General features: G+C 45.4%; 1 protein-coding gene across 1 annotated transcript in view; it reads right to left on the bottom strand.

Moving 5' to 3' along the window:
- Positions 1-24,827, bottom strand: part of CROCC2 (ciliary rootlet coiled-coil, rootletin family member 2) — an 87,021-nt gene that overhangs the window by 45,758 nt on the left and 16,436 nt on the right. Inside the window, exons 6-20 of the mRNA XM_081910655.1 lie at positions 23,641-23,747; positions 22,600-22,759; positions 19,211-19,317; positions 17,720-17,917; positions 15,802-15,898; positions 15,512-15,601; positions 14,698-14,913; positions 13,514-13,713; positions 11,921-12,103; positions 11,392-11,536; positions 8,172-8,318; positions 4,557-4,787; positions 2,312-2,505; positions 1,641-1,768; positions 608-777 (exon numbers count right to left, since the gene is read on the bottom strand). Coding sequence (XP_081766781.1) covers positions 608-777; positions 1,641-1,768; positions 2,312-2,505; positions 4,557-4,787; positions 8,172-8,318; positions 11,392-11,536; positions 11,921-12,103; positions 13,514-13,713; positions 14,698-14,913; positions 15,512-15,601; positions 15,802-15,898; positions 17,720-17,917; positions 19,211-19,317; positions 22,600-22,759; positions 23,641-23,747 — 2,373 coding nt within the window. The remainder of the gene's footprint in view (positions 1-607; positions 778-1,640; positions 1,769-2,311; positions 2,506-4,556; positions 4,788-8,171; positions 8,319-11,391; positions 11,537-11,920; positions 12,104-13,513; positions 13,714-14,697; positions 14,914-15,511; positions 15,602-15,801; positions 15,899-17,719; positions 17,918-19,210; positions 19,318-22,599; positions 22,760-23,640; positions 23,748-24,827) is intronic.

Below are 24,827 nucleotides of genomic sequence, written 5' to 3'. Positions count from 1 at the left end.
AGGAAAAGAGCTACTCCTTATTAACGGGTATTATGAAGGAAGCATTCAAATTTATACCACATTCAAATTTATACCACATGAGTGTTCTTCACAACTCATTCAATATATGTATACAACTTGTGATGTGCTTGGAAATCAGCTCCTATCATCTCAAGTAGTCTTGATACCACAACAACTCACAGTATCGAGGAGAAAGAACAGTTATACAGTCTCTCTCTCAGCACCAATGGTTGCTAGCTTCACCACCACCATATTATTATTTATTATTAACATTAGCATGTTGGGAGCTGCTAGACAACTAGACTGGAGTGGGCAAACAGCAATAATCAGACAGGTTGACAGAGCACTTTAATCTACTTGAATTGTACATACCTAAATATCCAGTATGCACTCAAGTCCCTCCCACAAAATAATAACAGCCTGGAGTCATGCAGAACCCTCTTATTACTCTAACAACAATAAAAGTGACTTACTATTGAACACTAGAACTGGATTTGGTTAGTGGACATGGCAATTTTCTAGTACCCAGCCTTCACTCATTTCAACCATCACTGACACTGGACTGAAGAATTTGGCTGCATAAGAGTTAGGAGTCTTCAGCACTGACCTTCTCTTTTCTGAGGCGCTCGAGGTCCTCCTCAAAACCCAGCTTCTGGTTCTTTATGACCTGCTGGAACCCTTGTTGCTCCTCAGTTATCTGGAGCTTCAACATCTCTATTTCTCGCCTCAGTGTGGTTTCCCGAAGCTCAAGTTCATGCTGGGCTTTTCCCAATTCCACTAATGAAAGAAAACAAACACCATCCAGGACAGATAAATGGGCAACTCTTCAGTATAGGCTGTGACAACAAACTGTTTCTTCAACAGAGGGCACAATTCAGCAAGCAGTTCTTTCAGCTTCATTGCTGTCATTTTTTAAGAAAGCGGCTTTAAAAGTCTCTTGCACCCACATTGCTTTTTATAAAATATCATTTTTATAAATTGTATTTTTGCACTGATATGTTTTATCGCATCTGGATTTATATATGTGGCTTTAACCAAGTTGAACAGGTTTCACAAAAAACAGCCATCACAAAAAGATAGGATAAAACAAGTAAGTCTGGAAACCTATTCATTGGCTGATTTTGATGCAAAATTATGTTAAATGGTAATTTGAACGTGTGTCACCAATAACCAGTTATATAATAATAATAATTTATTATTTGTACCCCACCCATCTGGCTGGGTTTCCCCAGGCATGCTGAGAGGTTTCCAACAAAGATTAAGGATACATTAAAATGTCACACATTAAAAACTTCCCTGAACAGGGCTGCCTGTATACTCAGGTATAGTCAGGTATAGTCAGATAACAGGTGAGGTGGTTTTTTTAAAAAAATTATTGGGCACTTTCAGTGGTATCCCAACCACTTAACAATGGCTGTATACATACCATACGTTTAAAGCACATGTCTTCTTCAAAGACTCCTAGGAACTGTATTTTACCTTTTACAGAGCTATGCTTCCCAACACTCTTAACAAACTAGTTCCCAGAATTCTTTGGGGGAAGCCATGTGCTTTCAATGTATGGTTTGTGCACACCTTAATAATTTAAAAGGAAGATTCCATGGAGTTCTGAATCAGACTGAATAATGTGTGTACTATACCTTGAAGAGCCTTTCTGGCAAGCTTGATGCCTTGGTTCTCTCCTTCTAGTTGTTCCTTGCGAGCTTCCAGCTGTGCTGCCAGTTCTTGTGCCTCAAAAAGGCTGGTTTCCAGGGACTCCTTCTCCACTCTAAAGCACATCAGGAAATAATCAAGGCCAGTCAATTAAGCTGTCAATGCCTGGATTCTACAGGCATCTATTTATCCACTACCCCAGAAAGCTTGTTGGCACCAATGATCCCCATCCACCACAGGTACTCTGCCAGCCCTGCCCATCCACAGGAAGTCCAGAGACCAGGAAATGTGCAACAAATAAAAGGGCACCTGCCTGCAGGTTTACACTTAGCTAGCTTCCTGTGCTTCTCATTTAGCGCAGAAACACCGAACAGAGGGGCATAGGCAGCTGCTGCCTGGACAGGCCAGAAGGGAAAAGGGAAAATATATATTTGACTGAAACAAAAAGCAAGGCTGAAACCAAGACACTGAGCCTGTTACAAACTATGGTATGGTGTACAAGTGAAGCATATCCACAGGCTTACGCTTTAAAACAGGGGTGAAGCAAGGCTTACTGGCTTAGGTTGCATGACTTTGCCTCATGCCACCCTTCTCTTAAGTTAATTTGCAAGCCAGTCTTCAGGAGACCACCAGTTGTTTCATAGCCACTGGGCATTACCTGAGAGCATCTGTCTCCTCTGTTAACAACTTCCTGTGCCTCTCCAGAGAAGTGAGCTCCACAACCACCTGTGCCTTTTCCTTAGCCATGTCTTCCTTCTCCTGCAGCGTACAGAGCAAGGAGTCTGCTTGCATCTCCATCTCTTGGTGGCTCTGGGCCAGCTGCTCACCTAGAGTTTGCTTCTGGCTGTTCAGCTGGCAAAAAGCAGAGGAAGTGTGTGAGAGAGTAAGAGCAGGAAATTAAGAGCCTAATTAGGATCCTGGCTACACAACCCTGTAAACTGGGGCGGCTTCTCCAAGTGTTGTTAGACTACCATCAGCCCTGGGCAGCATGGAACATAGGAAACCTCCTTCTACTGAGTCAGAACACTGATCCATCAGGCTCAGGCCTGCCTACACTGACTGGCAGAAGCTTTTCAGGATTTCAGAGAGTGTTCTCTCTTCCACAGTGACCTGGAGATGCTGGGGCCTGAACCTGAGTTATTCTGCATGCAACATAGTAGCTGGACCATTGAGCTACAGTCCTTCCACTCAGTGGTCAAAGACGATGGCTGAGGAGTTGTCATCTAACAATGTATGGAGAACCACCAGCTTTCCATCCCTGATATAAACCACTCCTCTTAAGGGCAGTAGTTTGGCAGAGCTGTGCCTCTGTCAGGGACTGGCAGGGTGCTGAGGAGTGCGTGGCAGATGCCACAGGGTCAGAGGCTGCCCCAGGGGAAAGGAACAGCAATTTATGAGGTTCGGTGCCTCCTGTGAGGCAGCACTCAGGGCTGGAGGGAGGGAAGAGTCTGAGAAGAAGGACACTGTGTTAAAAAAACACAGGGGCCTAATTTGAATAGTAGAATGCCTGCCATCTGGTGGGCGGAGCTTTTGTGTTGTGCTCCGGAATCAGCCCCTCCCTTCAGGTGTCCAGTTTAGTTCAGTTAGAGAGGCCAACTGTCATTCTTGCCTCATGATGTTTCTCTCAGATAGTATGTTATTTTCTTTATTATTAAAGCTTTGTTTGACATATATGTGAGCCACTTACTTTTCTGAAAGAAAAGAAACTCTACCGAAGAATGGTGGAATATCCTAAACTGTGTGAATGAGGGGATATTCCCAGTCTGACAGGAGGATTGATTTTTTATTTTATTTTAATCACCCCACCCTCCACCACAGAAAGAGAAGAGAGGGTGAATGACACAGGTCAGGAACTGGGACTGGAGTAAGGGCAGGAGTGTATGAGAAGTCGCAGGTTGCTTGTGCTCGCCCCATCAGATGCCGGTCCTTAAGGTCAGGTGGAGGTGTGGTTATGCTGTTGCTCCACCAGTCTAGCTCAGAACACCAGCCTGGGGAGGGGAAGCCAGAACATTCTAGGGTGAGGAAGGAATGCTTCAGCTTAGAACAGTTTGCCAGAGTCATGTGCAGAAGCAAAACTTCCCATCACTACTGAAGTCGGCAGAAGTGTGTGTGTTTTCTCTGTGCACCTTAGGACCTACCATAAGTGTGTGCTTTGTCACCAGCCGTCTTTGTCAATAAAGAATTAACTACCAGCCATCCTTGGGCTGAGTGTGCTTAGGACAGCCTCTGAACTCAGTGGTTCTTCTGGACAGGAATCCCAAAATAGTTTGTTTGGATCAACTGTATTGCAGAAGCTTTGCCGAGTGTATCGCCAAGATGCCCTCTTGTGTCAGGGCCAACCTAGTTATTATGAGCAACCATCTGAATCAACAAGTGGCGTTTCTCACTGGAACCTTTCTCATATTATATTCTTATATTTATTTATAAAAGTCTTTTTATATCGGAGTAACAGATCCAAGCACAATAACGCTCGAGCACAAGTTATATCTCTACTGTGATCAGAGCTAAATTGGCAACTGAAATGCAATACTGTATAATGCTTTCAACACATCAAACCTCCGCATTTCCAACAGATCAAACCTGCCAAACCAATATGTTAGCAATCATTGGGGTTGCGGGGTGGGGGGGTGGGGAATGCCAAGTGATGCACTCCCACTTCCCACAACTTTTGCAACCAGGAAAGCAACCAAAGGGCCAAGTTTTTGTAATTCACATAAATTACTCCAAATCTCATGTTTGGCTGCAACAGAAAAGACTTAGTGATCTATCATGCCCCATTTGTCCCCTCCCCAGCAGAGTACTCAACCAGGAAGACAAAAATTATCCCAAGTCCTCTCTTATTCACATCCTTACTGTATCCTGAGGCAATGAAAAGGTACTGTGTTCTGCCCTCTGTTTCATACCTGCATTATTTGGTCCTGAAACTGGATTCTCTCCCTGTGGAGCGAGGCCACTTCCCCTTCCAGTCTCTCCTGCTTCTCTTCTGAGGCCTTGCAGCTCTGTTCCAGCCCCTGCTTCTCTGCCCTCGTGTGCATCAGTTCTTGCTCCAAGTGCGCCAGCTGCTCACGCCAACCGGCTTGCTCTTGTTCCAGCTCCCGCTTCCTATTTGAAAGCCTGCTCTTCTCCTCTTCAAGCTGCACAACAAGAGGAAAGACGGGGGTTTGCAGGCTCTAGAAGGGGCAGGGGGAGATGATCCAGCAGGAAAACAAAAGGTGTGCTAGCCTTGGCAGAAAGGGAACGAGGATGCATCCTTATGGCACTTTCACACACGGCCCCTGGATTTATTGTTGAATTTGAATGTGCAATCATTAGCAAAGAAGAGAAAATGGGAGGAGCGCCTTCTGTTATTCAAATGTATATTCTGGTCAATTGGAGGGGGGGTTATTTTGCTTTTGCATTTGTGGTAAAAACCAACTTGGGAAAAATCTAATTACGTTTCAAGTGTAAAAATAGAACAATAGCTCCTTTTTTTGCCATTTCTCCCCTCCAACACAGAGATTCTAAGGACCAAATTATGGTCTAGCTTGCACAGCTCTGGGACATGGGTGGCGCTGTGGTCTAAACCACTGAGCCTCTTGGGCTTGCAGATCCGAAGGTCGGCAGTTCGAATCCCCGCGACGGGGTGAGCTCTCGTTGCTCGGTCCCAGCTCCTGCCAACCTAGCAGTTTGAAAGCATGCCAAAAAGTGCAAGTAGATAAATACGTACAGCTCTGAGGGGAAGGTAAATGGCGTTTCCGTGCGCTGCTCTGGTTCAGTGTTCTGTTGCGCCAGAAGCAGCTTAGTCATGCTGGCCACATGACCTGGAAAAACTGTGCGGACAAACGCAGCCTCTAAAGCGAGATGAGCGCCGCAACCCCAGAGTCATCTGTGACTGAACTTAACTGTCAGAGGTCCTCTACCTTTTTTGCACATCTCTTCAAACTAAACATTGATTTAAAGGAGAACACACAGTGTAGTCGTACACACACCGCTGACATCATGACTCTTCTCTCCTCCTTCTCCTGCCGCGTTGACAGGAGCTAACCCATGGTCTGGCTTAGCGTTATGTCCAAACCCAGGCTTGTGGCTTATTTCTCTCCAAACAAAGCATGAATTGTAAACAATGTTTGCTCTTGGCTTACAGCTCATGGGCAGAGCTATAAGAAAGCAGTGGTTGCCATTCCAACTTGTGCTTGTCAGAATCAGCGCCATTTCTTTTTCAATGCAATTATTTGTTTCGCAGACCAGTATTTAACATAAGTTATATAAGTTTACATAAGTATTTATGGAACTTACATTCATTTCAATGTAAAGGAAATGTCAAAACAATGCTTTTTTCTTTTAAAAAAAGTCATTCATTGCATACCATTTGCAGAGTTAGAAAAGCAACACAATGCGAACCAATACTGATCAGACTCACTTGACAGAATTCCATCCCTGACCACAAACAAAATGTGTGGACTGCATCAATTTCCGCTTCTTTTTCAGTTTTCACCAGAATTTTCCAACACCCCTACTTGTAGTTTGTTTGGGGGGAAACAACTCATGAGTTCAGATATACGTTATGGCAGTGTGCCAACAGAAGGAGTGAAGCAAAATGCCTGCAGTTTCAGCAGTGTGCACCAGCATTCACCTTTAAACCATAAGTTTAGTTTAATTATTGTTTGAGGTGACATGCAAATGAGGCCTAAATGTGACATAAATTGTGTGAGTGCAATTAACACATTTTAGAAAACCTAAACGACAGTCACGGGGCAGGGGAAGAAGGGCAATCAGCAGTGAGACCACAAGATACGGGAAGGGTTTAGCCTTCTCCACTTGTAGTCTAAATGAAAATTGGCTTCCCAAGCTGCTGTTTGAAGGAAGGAAGGATGCCTCCCCATTCTCTGCAGTGTCTTTGTGTGTGTGTCTTGAGTTGCTATTCACAATTTTAAAAATATGCACATTAATTGGATTCAGCCCATTAAAAGCACATCTAGATTGAACCAAACCTCCTACCATCAGTTCTCATTCTGCTCCCTCTGTTTGGGTCTGGTTTTGCTCACATACTGTACTCCAGTGGACATATCAAAATGACCTTCTGGTAAAGTTGATCCACTTAAGCCAGATCAGTTTCTGATTCACAGTTTCAACCGTGCAGAAACTTTGGGGGTAATTCTGGACTCCGGGTTTTCCTTAGGTTTTCTTTTGCTTTCCTTCCTTACCTGCTCCCCCCCACTTGCACAAATCAATGGTGACAGGAAAGGTTTAGCTTTACTTTCTCCCCAAATGGAGCAGGCGCTTCAATGAGGGCACAGTCTTGAAGGCTACGATAGCCGTGCTTGGGTGAATTTTCCCATGCGCTTGTTGTAGGCAGCTTACAAGCTTCCATTAGGCAGCAATCGCATGCTTGAAGTCTTCCGGAAGTTATAAATGCTGTTGGCATAAGCTGTGGAGTGTGTGAGCACTCTTGAGTCCCCCCCATTTCAGGCCTCACTGCAAGTTACAAGCTCTTGGCGGTTACAAGCCCTGCAGGGATGATGGTGCTCATGAGGCCGAAAGCTTTCTGGCACACCATGGGTTTAAAGAGGCTGACAGGAAAGTGTGCATTTTGGCAGCCAGCGAAACCACTGAGGAGAGCTTTGTTTGCTCTGAGCAAGGGACACTCAGGGACTGACAGGCAAACCGGGATTCAGGGCATGTTCTTCCAGGATATGGCTACCACAGTTTTAGGATAAAAAAAAACTTAGACTAGGACTCAGGGCAGTTGTATTTTGTTTTCGAATTTGCAGCTGACAGGGCCAAAGAAGATGAGACAACAGAAGTACATTATTGGATCTTCCATATTTTTACACTTTTGTAGAAAGTGATGGTGGTGTGTCTGTGTGTTGGACTGGGACCCTGGTACTAAGGGAGGAGAGAATTAGTTCTCTCCAACACATACACTGTTTTCCTGATAATCACTCCCCTTCCGCAGTTGCTGTTTGCCCTATTAGGGAAAACGTACAGTATCATACAAAAATGCTATACTAACAGGATAAACAATAGCTTCAGGGAGTTTTCACAGGTATGTTGGCATTGTGAATGGGGGAGAGAGGGTAACAGACCCTCTCCCAGCAACCAAGTCCCAATTCAAGATCCCTACTCCTCCCCACACCTTGTAGGCAGTTGTTTTTTACATTTTACACTAATGAGAGATTCAATTACCGGTATATTCTCCTTTAGTTTAACTCTCATTCTGTCATAAGGCAGAGACAGCACAGCTCAAAGGTTCACAGCAGATTCCTGCCATCTTCCAAACACAACTAGAAGTGATAATTTTCAATCTTGGGCTCTGCTAAATCATTTGCAGCATGCTGTTTGTAGCCCTTAAGGTGATTGTTATACCGGGGTACAATCTGTTATCTCACCCGCCACCACAATTAAAGCTGGCTCAAATCCTCTGCCAGAGGTAGTTGACTCCACTTGCCCAATGGTAGGGCTCTCTGTGCCTACATGCTCACATAAGCAGTGGCTACACTTAGCTACACCCTCTGCTACACCCTGGCTGTCTTTGTTACCTGTAGAATTATGCGGTTGAGGCTGACTTTGTCATGAGCCAGTCCTTCGTTCAGAGCACCCATCTTGGCTAACGAGTCTCTCAGCACAGCTTCTTCCGATTTCATCTTGTGTATGGAGAGCTCAAGGTTAGCATTGGTGGCTTTAACCTGAGGAGGAAATTGAGATACTGAATTTCACCTCCAACTCCAGGCTGCTTGCCCTTCAAGGCATAGCAATGGTGCCTCAGATGAGAAGCTATGCTTTAGGGAACAGAGATCCATAAACTCATGCCTAATTAACTTTATGGGCAAAACAAAAAAAAATTCTTCCAGTAGCACCTTAAAGACCAACTAAGTTAGTTCTTGGTATGAGCTTTCGTGTGCATGCACACTTCTTCAGATACACTAACTTTATGGGGTAATCCAGATTTGATGATAGATAGGCAGCCTTTTCCGTGGAAGAAATGGGTTGGTTGTGAAATTTATACATTAAATCAGCTGGACGGCATTTTGGTTGTCGTCTTTTATATTGCTGTTTAAATATCATTTACTGAGTGCTGAAAGGCAGCATCTTCAATTGCATCTTTTGGTGTCTATTTGTGGACTGTGTGGCTTGGGTGCTTCAGAATCTCCTAAATGGTTAGATAAAATTATTGGATCTTCCCAGAAAGCTAAATCCATGAATGCTGCTTAAAACTGCTTATTGGACCTTTATAAAGTAGATTTTAGGAACTTGGGAGAGTTGTGGAATAGGTAATTAGAATGTGCTATAAAATCCAGATAATGGAAAACTGCTTTAGAGTCTGTCCTGAAAATTTCTCTAGATTTGAAATTGAGACTGAGCCTGCCGCCCCCAAAAAGGTGTTTCATGAATACTAGTCTCCACAACAGTTGTACAGGAAGACACGGTCCAATCCAGATAGATGCTGGAAGCGTAATGCTAAAAGGGCCTTGTTGAGGCATATGATGTCGACATGTCCAGTGAGATATATTATTTTTGGTCTGAAGTTGCTGTCCATGTAAATTTTGCATGGGCAAAATATTTGATATTTGCATATGTTCAGGCACTTTTAAACTATATTACTACAGCTTGGGGATTAATAGCAGGAAAACAAAAGTGAATGTTTTAAGCCTTTATGGCCAAGAGACTTATACTTCAAACCTGAAAGAATAAATACCCACTATCCATTATGTAGTGGTCTGAGGTCCTCCTCTCTTTTGCCACATTTGAAAAATCTATCCTTGAGGTTTTGTCTTTGTTAAATATATCTATATCTGTATATGGCTTGTGCCACACTTTTTTAAAAGGATCTATTTATCCATTCCACATTCAATTTAATACCAGTCAGTGCCTTTAAAACACACACAAAGAAACACACCCTGAAAGTAAGAAAGAGAAGAGGGAATCCTTAGCATTTGTGCATACAAAAGTTAACACTATTTTTCTTTTTAAGATCAAGTTCATTACATAACCAGGCAATATTATGTTAGGAAAATATAGTTTCCCCCCTGAAAGTTCATTCTAGCCAAAGTGAGGGTGGCAAAGAGATCTGCTACTCACTTCAGCAGAGCCAATCTGAGCTGCTAGGGCAGTGTTCACAAGAGTGTTTTACCAAAATAGTTACTCATTCAGGGCCTGCCCTAACACTTTATTGGACCATGGCCTTGGCAGGCACATTATTTCCAAGAAAAGAGATTAAACTTAGCACACAGTTTACTGTTTTCAAATATCAAGTCCTGATGATGTGATGGCATGCAATGGCACCTCACCCACAGTTCTGCTTTCCCCTTAAAACATAAGGGACCAAAGCTGTCAGGAATGAAATTTGGTTCTTCTAGAGTGCTGGACTGTCTCAGACTCAGTAATGCTGCCCTCCTGGCTAAGTCTCTGGGATTCACAGTCAACTGTCAGCACTGGCTATCAAGCATAGCTGTCAACCGTCCCTTATTTGACAGGAAACTCCTTTATCCCAGCGCCGTTTTCCGATGCTGTCCCGGATTGTTGATGTCCCTTAAATTTCCCAGGTTTCAAAGGAAGCAGCTCCTCTCCCTCCCTCCCTGCCGGCTGCATTGGTCACCCAATAAGGAGTCTAAGAACGACTGGGGGGTGGAGCTTGCATGCCTTGTGCCAATCAAATCGGCTGCGTTGCCTGGGGACTCGCCTTTGCTCAGCGCTTCCTAGCGGAGAGGTGATGGTGGTTTTCCTTGCTGTATCCCCTTTGCTGGGTTGCTGCGCTGTGGGAACCACCACTTGAGGCTTCGTTTGGCTGCTGATTGACTAAAATCCCTTATTTTGGCTGCTGATCTCTTATTTTCGAGGCTGCTGGTCCCTTATTTTCAAATCTGTAAGTTGACGGCTATGGCTATCAAGATACAGCAGCTATGATTTTACATTCATTCTCTTTCCCCTTCCTCCATACCAGGCACTAATAGAAGCCCACGCGGAAAGCAAATATTCGGTGACATTTTCCAGAGTAAAAGGGCACTGTGCCTTTCTGCCTGGCATGTCTTTGCAATAAACCAAGCTCCCGAGACTTTTGGCAAGGGGCTTTTCCATAAAACCTTGGAACCCAACCATTACAGATCTATGGCCTTAGCCTAGTGTGACAGTACTAGCCTCTCCCTCCAGACTCCCTAGTGCTAGAAGTGGACAGCGACAGGCTACCAGTTGCACTAAGTTGCTGTTATTATTACTTTGCATGTTGCCCAGGTAACTCTTATTATGGGGTGGCTAATAAACTGAATTAATGATGATTAAAAACACATTTCCTGAAAAGTTCAAGGTGGCTAAACAAGAAACATACAAAAACAGTAAAGGTTTTACAACTTGTGCTTTGTACCTTTGCCTCCTAAGTCTCTGTACTTGCTGCCAGTCAAGTCCTGCTTTTACACAACCTCTGGACTTAGCCGCTCCCTGTTCCTATCCTTGACTTTGGACAATCCCATACTTTGTTCTTAAGGCTGTCGCCTCTTTTCTTTAATTGGCTTCCTTTCCCATCTGACTACACAAGACTATGCGTGATAAAATCCTTTTATAGCTTTTACAATGCTATATGTAATTACTTCACATATAGAAAAGTCAAGATTTTTGTTTCCTAGAAAAGCAAATAGATGCTGGGGGGTTGGGGGCCATGTCAGCAATAGTTAGAAACATAAAGGGAGAGGACAATATCCTCAGTTAGGGCAACAGACAGGAGGAGAGTTATTTGGCATATGGAATGTGCCTTCTGGCCACCCTTACTTTGGAAAGTGCTCCGCTCAAGCCTTCCTTCGCACTCTCTAGCATATCCTTCTCCAGCATGGCTTGGTTCAAAGACTCCTTGACTGTCACCAGCTCTTTCTTCAGGGCAGACATCCTTTCCTCAAGCTGCTCCAGGGATCTTTGCCTGAGGAAGAAGAAAAGGTCTAACTATGCCTTGCACCAACCAAGCCAGATTACGCTTAACTCATTGTTGCCGATACACCTTGGGATGCCAATTAATGTCGTAGGGGTTCAATTTTTTATTTCCATTATTACAGCTATCTTTCAAGACCACATCCTTCTTGTTCCCTGGCAACTGGCACGCAGAGGCTCACTGCTTTTAAGGCAGAATATCATGACTTGCAGCACTGATAATTCACACGAACTACGCGCAACATTATTAGCAAAGGCTATCTATCTGCCCAAGTGTGAGAATCTGGAAAAGTCATGCCATGTCTTTGAAGACCAGCACAGAGAGCAGGATTGCCTTGTGCATCAAAGCACTAGGGACACAACCGCAGCATCTCACCCCCGCTCCAGCTCCTTCTTCGTTCTCTCCCTTTCCTTAATGACATCCTCCTTCTGTTCTTCCAGGAGTTTTCGCTGTCTCTGCAGCTCTCCATTCATAGTCTTCAGCCGTTCCACCTCCAGATGGGAGGAATCGAGCTGCTGATTCAGGCTTTCCACTGCCATTTCTGCGGCCTCCTTCTCTCTGAGGAGTGAAAAAACAGACAAAATATGAGCATCCTGGGGGTCAAGATAATGCACCCTGAAAACAGGCCCCAGTTTGTCTTGGGGTAGAAATACGTGCTCTGCTTCCTCCACATGCTTTTAGTGACCAACCGCCACTTCTCTTTTGCAAGTAGGTGGGCTTACTTTCTTGCAGAGAAGGGGCAGGCAGGAGGAAGGCAATTAATCCTGCCCCACCAAAGGCCTTGAACAGGAAAAAAAAGTTTTCCAGAGGCAGGGAACAAAATCATAGAAACATAGTGCAAAGCAACTAAAAGCCATCTATTCAGACCCTCTGTCAAAAGCCAGGGTACTGAATGCTGCAATCCAGACTCAAATATGCTGTAACAAATCTGCCTGTCTTTCCATCTATCCATCCATTGTATTTGTACGCTTCTCATACAACTTAGTGCAGCTTTCCCCAACCAGTTGTAGTCCAATAATATCTGGAGGGCACCAGGTAGGGGAAGGCTGATTTAGTGAATCCTTCAAATAATTTAAACAGGGGGAAGGAGGGGGAACCTGTCAAAATGCAACAAAGGTTCTTCTTTTAGATCCCCAACAAGGAACAATAGAGCAGGTGCCATTCTATGCTACCCAATGACCTTCCTAGGACAAATTAATTTCACAGATACCCTTTTATATGCGTCCAAGATATATAACACCGCTGTAATACTGTTGGGGCTAGTGGGGAGAGGCATTTGATAACCTTTGGCAGCAACGAATGCTGATGCATGTTATTCCCAAAGACATTGTTTCATCGTCACTTTAAGAATCACTTTACATCTCTTTGGCTGACGACCACAACAGAAATGGGTGCAGAGGTGTGAAATCACATCATCAAAACAAGAGACCCCTTTATGTTACTATGGAAAAGCGAGTTGTTCAATATTCCTCATCCACCCACCAACCCAAGTCAAACTGTATCATGAATGTGCTGCCCTTAGGTAAGCACAGGAGGCTGCCTTATATTGAGTCACACAGCTGGCCTATTTAGTTCAGTATAATCTACACACACCAGCTTTTGCCATTGTGGCACCTCCAGATGTGCTGGCTGGTGCTGGTGGGAGTTGCTATTCAAAACATCTGGAGGGGACCAGGTTGGCAGAGGCTGGTCTACGCTGACTAGCAGTGGCTCTTTAGGAGTCTTTCCCAGCCAAGCCTGGAGATGCCAGGAACTAAATGCTCTTATCTCTGAGCTGTGGACCCTCCTCAGATGTGAAGGGATGCAAGGCATAGGGAGTTTCCAGTCAGTGACGTGTCACTACAGAGGGGGATGGCTTCCTTTCTGAGATGCTTATTTGATGGTCACAATCTACTTAACCACCTGAAGGACTGAGTCAGAGCCATGTCACTCAAAAGCATTAACAGATCTGAAGGCTCCCTCTTTCACCTTCCGAGCACCTCCACTGAGGCTTTCCAGCGTTGCAGTTCCCTCCTGCAATCCTCCAGTGACCGGGTCAGCTCTTCACATTCCTGCCTCTCTTCCTGCAGCCGCTGTTTTGCTGCCTGCGCTTCCTGCTGGCAGTCAGCGAGCTGCTTCTTGACAGTTCCCAGGGCATCCTGGCAAGACTCCAGCTGCACACGCAACTCCTGTTCATTAAAAAAAAAAAAGAGGGAGCAAGCAGGAAACCCCTTCCACATCATACAACATGATATGCACGGGGGGGGGGGATACCCCATTTAACAGGTGGGCAAGTGCTGTGATCAACATCTTCACTGATGCTGAGGAGCTGAGTCTCTATAGCCAGGGAAGCCGGATTTTGTAAATAAATACAGAAATCTGTGGTTTGGGTAAACCCAAAATGTGCAGAAGAGGCATTGCATTCATATCTCTGAAAGCTGGCTTCCCGAGCTCCATCATTTGGCTATGCTGCCTGCATGCACGAGGGATATGGACACTAAGAGCCAGTGCAAAAGGGTGTTGCAGCTGTTCCCCTGACAAAGGCTAAGATGTGGGGGGGGGGGCGGGGGCGGGGTTCCTGTGGCAGCAGGTAGAAGAAGAAGAAGAAGAGTTTGGATTTGATATTCCGCCTTTCACTCCCTTTAAGGAGTCTCAAAGCGGCTAACATTCTCCTTTCCCTTCCTCCCCCACAACAAACACTCTGTGGGGTGAGTGGGGCTGAGAGACTTCAAAGAAGTGTAACTGGCCCAAGGTCACCCAGCAGCTGCATGTGGAGGAGCGGAGACGCGAACCCGGTTCCCCAGATTAGGAGTCTACCGCTCTTAACCACTACACCACACTGGTGCACTAAGAGCTCCAGGGGATGGTGGAAGGAGTTGCCAATTTCTCTTGGTGGAATCCAGCAAGGTCGGGGCAGTGTGGGTGAAGCAGCAAAAGTGCCAGATTTGGTGCACCTGCACAGCACCAACCTCACTGTCTCGCCCCTCCCAGTAAGCAGCAGCAGTGACGCTGCAGCTGGGGGGCTATTGTTGCAGCGCCTCCTGGTTTCAATACTCGGTGAAATTTAGAGTCTTATACATATTTTGAAATGACTGTAAGGTAGAAGCATTCGATGACTGTATCACTGTACTCTCTCTCTCAGATTTATAACCGTAAACTCAGGATATCCAAACCTGCTCATGCTGCTGTGATTTCTGGATAGCAGCACGAACTGCTTGCAGTGCTGCATTCTGAAGTGATGAAGGGTGTGCCCGGGATGGTGATACCCGCCGGCGGTGGGGAGAGCTGGAGCGCAGAGGGGAGGTCTGCCATAGGGTGTCTTCCTCTGACGAGGTTCTTGTACTTTCCAAGGAACCGAGTCCTGTGCTCTTGGATTCAGACAAAGCCAGCTAGGAGGAGGGTTGAGAAGAAGTGAATGCCAGTCAAATCCATCACAAGTTATTATACCATAATGAGACTGGGGTTGAACTAAGTGGGTTCCCCACATCCCCCACCCTAACTCTGTGAGACTATGGTTGTAAGAAGAGACTGCTAAAGAGGCCTGGCAGATTCCATCACAGGTCTATGAGATTTAGTGGGTCTGGATCGGGCTAGAAGTTTGTGTCTATGCATAGAGACTTTACATTTGGGGTAAGTTAACACTGCTGGCAGCCACCAATGATGGAAAACAAACTTAGCTCAAGTTCAAAATGGCTGCAGACTGCCTACCACTGATGCATGTCCAGAAGCCCAATGGAGGATGGTGAGTACCACCAACAAATAGTGGTGGTGAGAGAGAAAGCAGATGGTGTTCTATAGGTTTCTCTCTCACTATAGCACCCTTTAATTTCAGCTGGGCTTGTGTAAGAACTTCCTAGTGAATCAAGCATCAATTTCTACTCAAGTTAGATGTCTACCATCAAATTACACAGAGTGAGTCAGAGTCGTCTTGTGAATGTATATATAGCAATTTAACTGGATTACAGGGTAGGTAAACGTTTCGCACACCTTTGTGATGCTGTTCAAGCTATGTTGCAAATATTCGATTTCTTCTTTCAGGTCCTTCACCTCTTCTAGATCTCCAGTCTTACTGGCCTCCTAGTGTTCAAAGATAAGCAGTTTCTCAGAAATGGACATGGGGAAAGGGCACAGAAAGTATGAGAAGGCAGGTGTGTGTGGAAGTGCAAGCCAGTGTGTATGTATTAGGCCATGCATTTTTGTGAGGATGTATATGTCGGTAAGGCTATGTGTGTTTGCCTGAGAGAGTGACAGAAAGGGGGGTTTGTGGGTACGTATACCAATTTCTGAATGTCCATTTTTAGGGCAGAGATGGTCTTCTCTTTCTTTGCATTCTGTTCTTTAAGTTTATCTCCTAACGTGGCCAACTCTGCAATCCTGTAAGACACAAACCAGACGTAGGTGGCAGATTGATCAGGAGTGAAAACATATGACCTCAAAGGACTCAATTCTTCATACTCTTGGGATCATTAAGCCACCAATTCACACATCACATTAAAAAGATACATGGTCAGAGGCTGACAACAATTTTTAAGAGCTGAAAGTAGCTTCAGAAAGGCTTCCCTTCCCACTATGTATTGTCCTGGATAAGTTCACACAAAGACTGGGAGAAAGCAGATTCAGCAAGAGGTCTTGGGTTGATGGAGAGAACAGTCAATAAGAATCCAGATGGTGTGGAGCCAATTCAAGATCAAGAACCAATGGAGAACAAGAGCAGACATCGTTTTCCAATAGTTCCTAGGTCCCAGTTTGCCTTTACATTCTCTCTGGACCAGGCTATTCCTTACAGGCTCTGCCCCACTCCCCGAGGAGCAGATAGCCTCAAAGAGTAGTCCTCTGGGCTAGAACCAAGCACTCCATTGCCTCTCTATTACTTCTTGCCAGTGGTATTGCTTGCAACTGAGAACTGCAACTGAGAACTGGGAAGTGTGAAGCCTTTGTTCCTGAGGGAGCTAGTCCCTTTGAGAATCCAGCTTGGGGACTACTATCTCCAAGGAACCCACCTTAAAGGGGATGCTGGCTCGAAATGCTCCTTGCTATTCAACTTGGGCACCACCATGCCAGCTTGCATCAGTGCCTTCCATTCTAAGAGAGCCAGTGTGGTGTGGTGGTTAGAGTGTTGGATTAGGAACTGAGGGACTAAGAATATAAGAGGAGCCCTGCTGGATCAGACCAATGGCACATCCAGTTTAGCATCCTGTTCTCACAGTGGCCAACCAGTTGCCCATGCGAAGCCCGTAAGTAGGACAGGAATGCAACAGCACTCTGCCCACCTGTGATTCCCAGCAACTGACAGTGGAGGTAGAACACAGCCATTGTGATTTAGTAGCTGTTAATAGCCTTGTCCTCCGTGAATTTGTCCAATCCTCTTTTAAAGTTGGTGGTCATCACAAGTTCCATAGTTTAACTACATGCCGTGTGAAGGAAGTGCAAATCCCCACTCAGCCATGAAGAGCACTGGACGTCCTTGGGCTAGTCACCGTCTCTCAGCCTAACCTACTTCACAGGGTGGTTGTTGTCAGGATAAAATGGAGAGGAAGACAAGTGTGTACGCCACCTTGAGGTTTTCGGAGGAAAGGTGGAATATAAATGCACCTTTGATAACAGCAGTAACAACACGTTATTGTGCCATGATTCACGGATCCAGGGAGATGGGCTGTGTCTAATAGGTCATACTCAGGGTGGACGCACTGAAATCCATTGACTTGACTTGACTAACAAGCCCATTGCAATCAGTGGATTGATTCTGCTGGATATAAAGCTAAAGGTAAAGGACCCTTGACAGTTAAGTCCATTATCGAATGATTCTGGGGTTGCGGCACTCATCTCACCGAGGGAGCCGACGTTTGTCCACAGACAGTTTTTCCGGGTCATGTGGCCAGCATGACTAAGCCGCTTCTGGCGAAACCAGAGCAGCGCACGGAAACACCGTTTACCTTCCCGCCGGAGCAGTACCCATTTATCTACTTGCACTTTGACGTGCTTTCAAACTGCTAGGTTGGCAGGAGCAGGGACCGAACAATGAGAGCTCACCCAATCGTGGGGATTCAAACCACCGACCTTCTGATTGGAAAGCCCAAGGCTCAGTGGTTTACACCACAGCGCCACCCACGCTGGATATAGCAACGGGCAAACTTTTACCCCACTTTAAAAGCGTGCGCCCCAAAGACCAGAGGCACCTGCGAATGCTCTTCTAACCTGGAGTTCAATTCAGCTTTCTCTCCATCCCACTGGCTCTGCAGCTGGATCATCTCCCGGACTTTCTCCCGAAGCTGCTTCTCCAGCAAACAGATGGAGCTGCTTTCCGAGAGGCGCAGGTTGGAATCCAAGTTGAGGCAGGCGGTCTGGAGGCGGCGGGCAGCTCTTGCCATGTCGGTCCCTGCCTCAGCGAGACCTCTGGTAATGAGGGAGTAAAAATCTTTTCTCATTCAGCATTCACACATTTTGTCTCTGGCAAGGCCAGCTGAGAGCCAGAAGTTCCAGTTGAAAGCCAGGATGGGTTCTATTTAGGGTTAGGCCGTAGGACATGGTTTTCAGATATAATAACAACGTAAGAAGAACGTGCTGGATCAGGTCAATGCTCCATCTAGTCCAGCATCCTGTTCTTGTAGTGGCCAATCAGGTGCCTGCAGGAAACCTGCAAGCAGAACCCAGGCACAATGACAGCTCCCACATCAAATGGGGGCGCCTTTTGCATGGTCGCGCGCAGCCCCCTGGATCCCAGTGCGACTCCTGGTAGTTTGGGCTGGCTTCATCCTCCCAGGCTGGATACCTGGAGGTCTCCGCCTACCTCAGCCAATCGCCCAATCCTGCCTGGGAGGGGATTGGCCAGGTAAGGGGAGGGACCATCCTGCCCACACAACAGAAGGTGAAGTTTACCTGCAAAGCAGCAGTTGGCTCCAGAGCTTCTCCCACCCTCCCCTCCCTCAGTTAAGTCTTCTTTGCAGATTAACCTCTTCTCCACAGGTATACAGGCGTTGTTACGTCAGGGTCGGAAAGGAATTTTCCTGCATTGGCAGGTTTTGCCTTTCCCGTAGGAGAATGTCACAACTTTGGCAGTTTCAGGGCTTGGGCGGAATCCTTTAGTCTATCTTCCTAAATGGAGGGGGGCGTGAAGTGGTGACCCACGCCCCTTTGTGGCAGTGATATCAGGGTTCCCTGTTAAAGGGGTCTTGAGGGGAGGCATTGGCCATACGCTGAGAGGTTGTCATTGCTCTCCTGTCCAACGGCAGCGAAATGGGGGACGGGCTCTCTGCTTGAACATATGTTCTCCAGAGCCAGTCCAAGCCCCACACATTCTGGATAACCCTGAAGTCTCCCAGATCCCTGGCTGGGGACTGGGAAGGATAAACGCCCAATGCCTGAGCCTGAAACTTAATAAAGTTGTGGCCAGTTTTAATCTCATAGCACATTGTCTTGAGTCATTATTCCACGTGGGGGTCACCTGGGGTTGGGGGGGCTCCGCCTGTCCACGCAATACTCTGCTATGGTTTCCAGCAACTGGGATATATTTTGCCCCTCCCCAAATGCTTCGCATTGGCATTTTTGGAGCTGATGACACTCAATATTTTTAAACAACAAGGTCCCCCTACGAGGGCATCAACATCATAGGCAAATCTTTCAGGCATTTTCTAGAGAGCCCTCAGGGTCCCTCTTGTAGCAGTGCTGCTACACTGAGGGAGAACCCACCTCTCCATGGTTGTGCGGAGCTCTGCAAAGTTGCCACGGAGTGTGGCGGCTTGACGCCACAGCAGCAGGATCCCACTGTGCTCGCTGCTTAAATAGGAACTGTAACTCTGCAAAGGATGACGGAGAGAACAGGATACGGACATGTCACTGGTCCCAGCACTTCAACATTTTATTAACTGAGAGCTGCAGAAAGTTACCTCCCTCCGGCCCCCATTTGTATTACTCGCTACACTAAACCATCTTCCAAAATCTGTTCAAGGTCCTATATGAGTAAGGCATGGGAAACAGAATGTTTTTGCCCCTGCTGCAGGCAAGTAGAAGGGTTACAGAAGATACAATTTAAATTTACCTACAACTCACTAGATTGCTTTCCTGGCACTTCTTTTGCAAGCTGCGATGGACGTTTGGAAAAGTAAGGCAGAAAATGTTAAATAAATAACTTGCAACTAACCTTCAGTTTCTAATAAATAGTACTTTCAAGCCAGGCAGGGATACTGCTGCGTCATCCCCGAAACACACAACAAAACTGTTAAAATGCAAACCAGGAACTCGACGAAATGCTTCCTCTCCAAGGTTGTAGTGAGGCTGGCATCAACTCTGGCTGAGCAAATAAGAGCTCTGAGCTCAGAACTTGGCCAACGTATATATGAGCTAATATTTTGCTGCACACATGAGTATGTCTCAGTGCTTGTAAAAGAAATCTATACATACAGATTATTGTTCTGCAGTCCAAATAAATAAATAAATAACACCACCCAAGGCTTTGCTGTTTAGAACTGGAGTTTTCAAGGTTTCCTATTGGATCCAGACTCCTTCTCACAGAGGAGCTCTTTCATAATACTGGAAGAGCTCCAGCAATGCCTTGGTGGTCTCCGCTCCATAGAAGGGTAATCCAACAGCAATTTTAACTAGAGCACTACTACATCTGGTTAATAGGGTATGGAAATACTAAAGCAGTGGCAAATATGACATGATAGAAGTGTCACTGGGTTAAAAATGCCAACAGCCCGTTATGGAATCAGAATGGCCAAGATCACTCTGTTTGTTCTGCGAGAGGGGCAGTCAAAGAAAGAGAGTCAGAGACAGACAAATGGCTTTTCAATCAGGACAGATCATATTCAGGGAGAACCTAGAAGAACAAAAAGCAGGCCAATGGAAGGGGAGACTCTCCAAAGATATATAGACAGAGAATCAGTGAATTGTAGCAAAATATTCAAGGTTAGCGGGATGAAGCTGCTAAGATGAATGAAACAATGCCAACAGAGCAGAGAGCCAAGAAGTACAACTGACTCCAGTGTAACAATTCTCACTTCAACACTAATAGTCCATGTTGACCCAACAAGAAAAGTGATGGGCGAAGGCCAAGTATTACATATTTTGGTACACAGCTTGTTTACAGCCGGCATTTACAAGCAAGATAATTATGAAGATTGGGAATAATTTATCTTTGAAGCAGCAGAGTCAAGGACAACTTGGCCAAGAGGGTTTTACTGTGAGTGTTGGAACACTCCTCATTTTTTCCGGTGGCCAAGAACATCAGTGTAGTGATGTGGCATTAACCTTCTAGCAGCATAGGAGATATCATGAAATTTCAGATGGAAGAAAGAATTCTGGATTTGTTCCTGTGCTGGAGTTTCAGCGCCATTAACCTAAGTAAGAGCCAAACAAAAGAGGATGGCAAAGAAAAAGGAAACCACAAAGGTGCTAGCATAAGACAGAAGAATTAGGAAATGGTACTATTTGTGTTTGCAGTGATGCTAAGGCATAAGGTTTTGTTTAGTCAGCTATACTGAGCATGAGCTGTGTGCTGCAGCTTATCTGGATGAGGATGCAGAAGGGCAGAGCAAGGTGACATCAAGCCAGCATGGGCCTATTGGTGGGACCAGCAGACTGGCTTCACCGATGGACCCACGCATATCCCTGAAAGCAATGGCTGGAACAGATTCCAGATAGTGAACAGTGTGGCAAGGTTACAATAAACTGTACTCTACACATTTGGAAACAAACCCAAGGCAAAACTGTTGATACATGACAACAATTCTGAATTCACTAACCCTGTACAATGTTCGGTGCCCCTCAGTCTTGTAGATAAAACTCTTTAGCAGTTGGCCTGTGTCCTCTTTGAGAGGAGAGATGCTTATTCATTGAACCAAAACACACACTGCCTTTGCTAACTAGGAACTCTGCATTTTGCCAAATACAAATACTCTGCCAAACCCAAGCTGGATTTACAATGCATAATAAATTCAAAAATGCAGCGTCCACAACCAACATTTATTTTCTAGAGATCTGGGTTTTTTTATGAGATAGAAAAGAGGGGACAGTAAGAGAAGAGGGAAAAGGAACTCCCCCCCACCAAAGAAGGAGTAGGGACCAAACTATAAATGATTTTTATGCAAGCAACTAGCAACAGCATTGTTTGTTTTTAAGGTAAACAGCGGGGGCTGGGGGCTGGGCTTTAACAGGACAATGTGGGTGGTGGGTGGGAGAGTGGGATTGAACCCTTTGCCAACACTGTAGTCCTGAGCCAGATCAGTTGCTCCTTCAATACATAACATGTTATATAGGCATTCAGAGGAAAGCTCCCACTGCCAACAACAGGACTGCAAGGAAAGAGGGAATACGGGCTATGGCACTCCCCAAAGGACTGGAACTGGAGTAATACAGTTGTACCTCGAAGTCGAATGGAATCCATTCCGGAAGTCTGTTCAACTTCCAAAATGTTTGGAAACCAAGGCGTGGCTTCCGATTGGCTGCCAGAAGCTCCTGCAGCCAATCGGAAGCCACAGAAGCCGCATTGGACATTTGAGGCTCCAAAGAACATTCACAAACTGGAACACCAACTTCCAGGTTTGTGGCGTTTGGGAGCCAAAACGTTTGAGTCGCAAGGCGTTCGTCAACCAAGGCATGGGTGTAGTAATTTTAGCGCCTGCTAAAAACATTCCTGCTTAGACAAGCCTACCTAGATGCTTAGAGAATGGAGGTAATTTTAATCAGTTTTAGTATTTTAACTTTTGTCTGCTTTAAAATAGGGCTGTAATTTTTCTTGATTTTCTTATCTTTTTGTAAACCGCTTTGAGGGTTTTTAAAAAAATAAAATATCAAAATAATAAGACAGCAGCCTGGAGGGACCATGAGCTGAACCAGTGAAGGTACTGAAGATGAAACAGCGATAGTTGACTCTGAACTTTCTGGTCTTGGCAGGAGTGCTGATCCTATGAACAGCCAACCCAACAAGATGCTGAGTTGAGCAAAGAATTGGTACAAAAGAACTCCCAGCGCCAAATCTGCTACAGGTGTATAGTACAATGGTGCAACATGAAGAAAATGGATTTCTAATCGTTATGTTGCCTGGCATTTCAAAAAGCAACCAATAGGATATGTTGTACCTCCCTGCCCTTGTGCCACTGGGACGCCTTCTGTTCACTCCTCAGCCTGTGCACTTCAGCGGTTGCCCTCTCCAACTCCCCTGCTAGTCTTTGTTTTGAGGAGTTCATCTGGTCCAGCTGTTCCCGAAGAAGAGTATTCATCTGGGAAAGACTGGTGCTCCTAAGACAAAAAATTAGAAAGCCAAGGACAGTGTTTTCCTCCACAATCACAATATGGCACACTAGTTCTTTTGAATCCAAGAATTCCTCTATGTCTTTATGTATATCAAACCACATTAGTCACAACAAAGGCTTTGTACTAAATAATAAAAAAAAATGGTGGGTTTTGAGCAAGTCCCACCCTTTGGGACGAGACCTGCCCTTATTTGTATGACATCTGGCATAGGGCAGGGAGGTAAAGGTTGCCCATAATGGCCTCATGGGCAAATGGGGAAGCCCAGTGAGCTGGAGGTTCCCCACCCCAGCTTAGGATAAAAGGAATGGAATATGGATATGACACACCTAAAATATTGTTCATGATTTGCAGTAATAGATTCAGGGATGCTGCTACCATCAAATGAAAGTTCAATGACATACAGTTGTACACTTCAAATGGAACGTTAATTTATACCATTCCTATGGATAAAATACCATGACCACAATTTAAAGAAATAGTCACCAGTGGGGGACCTCTAGCATACGAGTCTAATTATGCCCAGCATGGCTCCCAGGTGAGGCAAGGCCATTTCCTACAAACCATGGCCACCTGCCCCACACCTGGCATCCTGTGGCATCAGATGTGGGGCAGGATACAGTTGTCTATCAGGAACTTAAAGGAACTCTTGATGGTGCTTTCAAAAGCAGGGATCTCTGCCTGCGCTGAGCAGTTGCAGCAAACCTCTTTGAAGGTGTTCTCTCTGCCTCAGCCAGCTGACTGGTGATGAAAGTGTGTCTTCAAAGGAGGCTACCATAACCACTGATCAGCTGATCACTGAAGAGCAGTATTGTCAGTATACAAATGTACCATATAAACAAACCCCCTGAAGCAAATGGCAACCTCACCTCTGCTGCTCCTCTTCCAGGTGGATGAGAGTGCTCTCCAGCTCTGTATTGTGGTCATGCTCAAAGCGGAGTAAATGCGACTCTGTTGAGTCTAACCTCATCTGCGCCTAGAAAGATGACGGATTGTGCATCAATATTAAAGCAGCACACAGAATGATTGGCTGGCAGGAGCTATAGAAATACGCATGTCCTTACATATATGTTGTACAGCACAGAATCTGTTTAAGGCAATAGGAGACTTTCTCAAAATCCCGAAACTGCTTTTTAAAAATAAATATTTGGATTTGGGAGGTCTGTGATTGGGAGAAAAGGTAGGCAGCATTAAAGACAGCCATTTCCTAAACCCTCAGAAATAAAACAGGTTCTGGGCAGGGTTTTTTCATAGACGTGGGAGAGGTATTCATCCCACATAGCTCTGTATTTCTTCACATGACACTATCATGTCCTAAGAATTCCTAGAGCCTAGTTCCTTCAGCTAAACTCTTCTCATGGGTAGTAAAAAAATGTGAAGCGAAAGAATATGATGGCAGCAGGCTAGATGTGGATGGGAAGACTTTCTATCCTTTTTTCCACACCAGCATGTCATGTTCCCCTGCCCTGGTCACCTTTTTCCTGAACTACAAAAGCCCCAAATGTGGTAACCTTTCATTGCAGGGAAGTTGCTTCAACTACATGATCATTTTGGTTGCCCCTTTCTGCACCTTCTCCTGCTCAAATTGCACTGTGAGGCACTAGGGATCTCTAGTTAAAGCGCAGCGATAATTGCCTTTTAAGAACAGCTCCGTGTTTAGGCTTCTCACATATAATTGTAGTCATGCATAGGTTCGCCTCTGTGAATTATAATCCCCTCTAAACCCCACAGGCTTTAGCCTTATATAATATTATTACTCTGTTGTGAAAAAGGCTTTGTACCCAGAACGTCCTTCATAAAATAAAAGTACTCCACTGGTTGCCTATATGGCCCGTACTTTACACACACAAAACACCACCAAACTGGGCATTCAGAAAACCAGTGGGAGTCTTTAAATGATATGAACTACACAAAGACTACTTGTACCATGTATGTCATTAGGCTAGGCTGTCTGCCAAGCGCTCGCTCCAATTAAAGGTGCATGGCGTGAGGGGACAGTGATCTACAAATTGCCCACAGTGCTAACAGTCAGGCTGCCACATGCTTCATCACGATC

This window comes from Podarcis melisellensis, assembly GCF_964234715.1.
Source record: "Podarcis melisellensis genome assembly, chromosome: 5".
NCBI classification, from domain to species: Eukaryota; Metazoa; Chordata; class Lepidosauria; order Squamata; family Lacertidae; genus Podarcis; species Podarcis melisellensis.
This window is presented reverse-complemented; position numbering and strand designations above follow the sequence as displayed.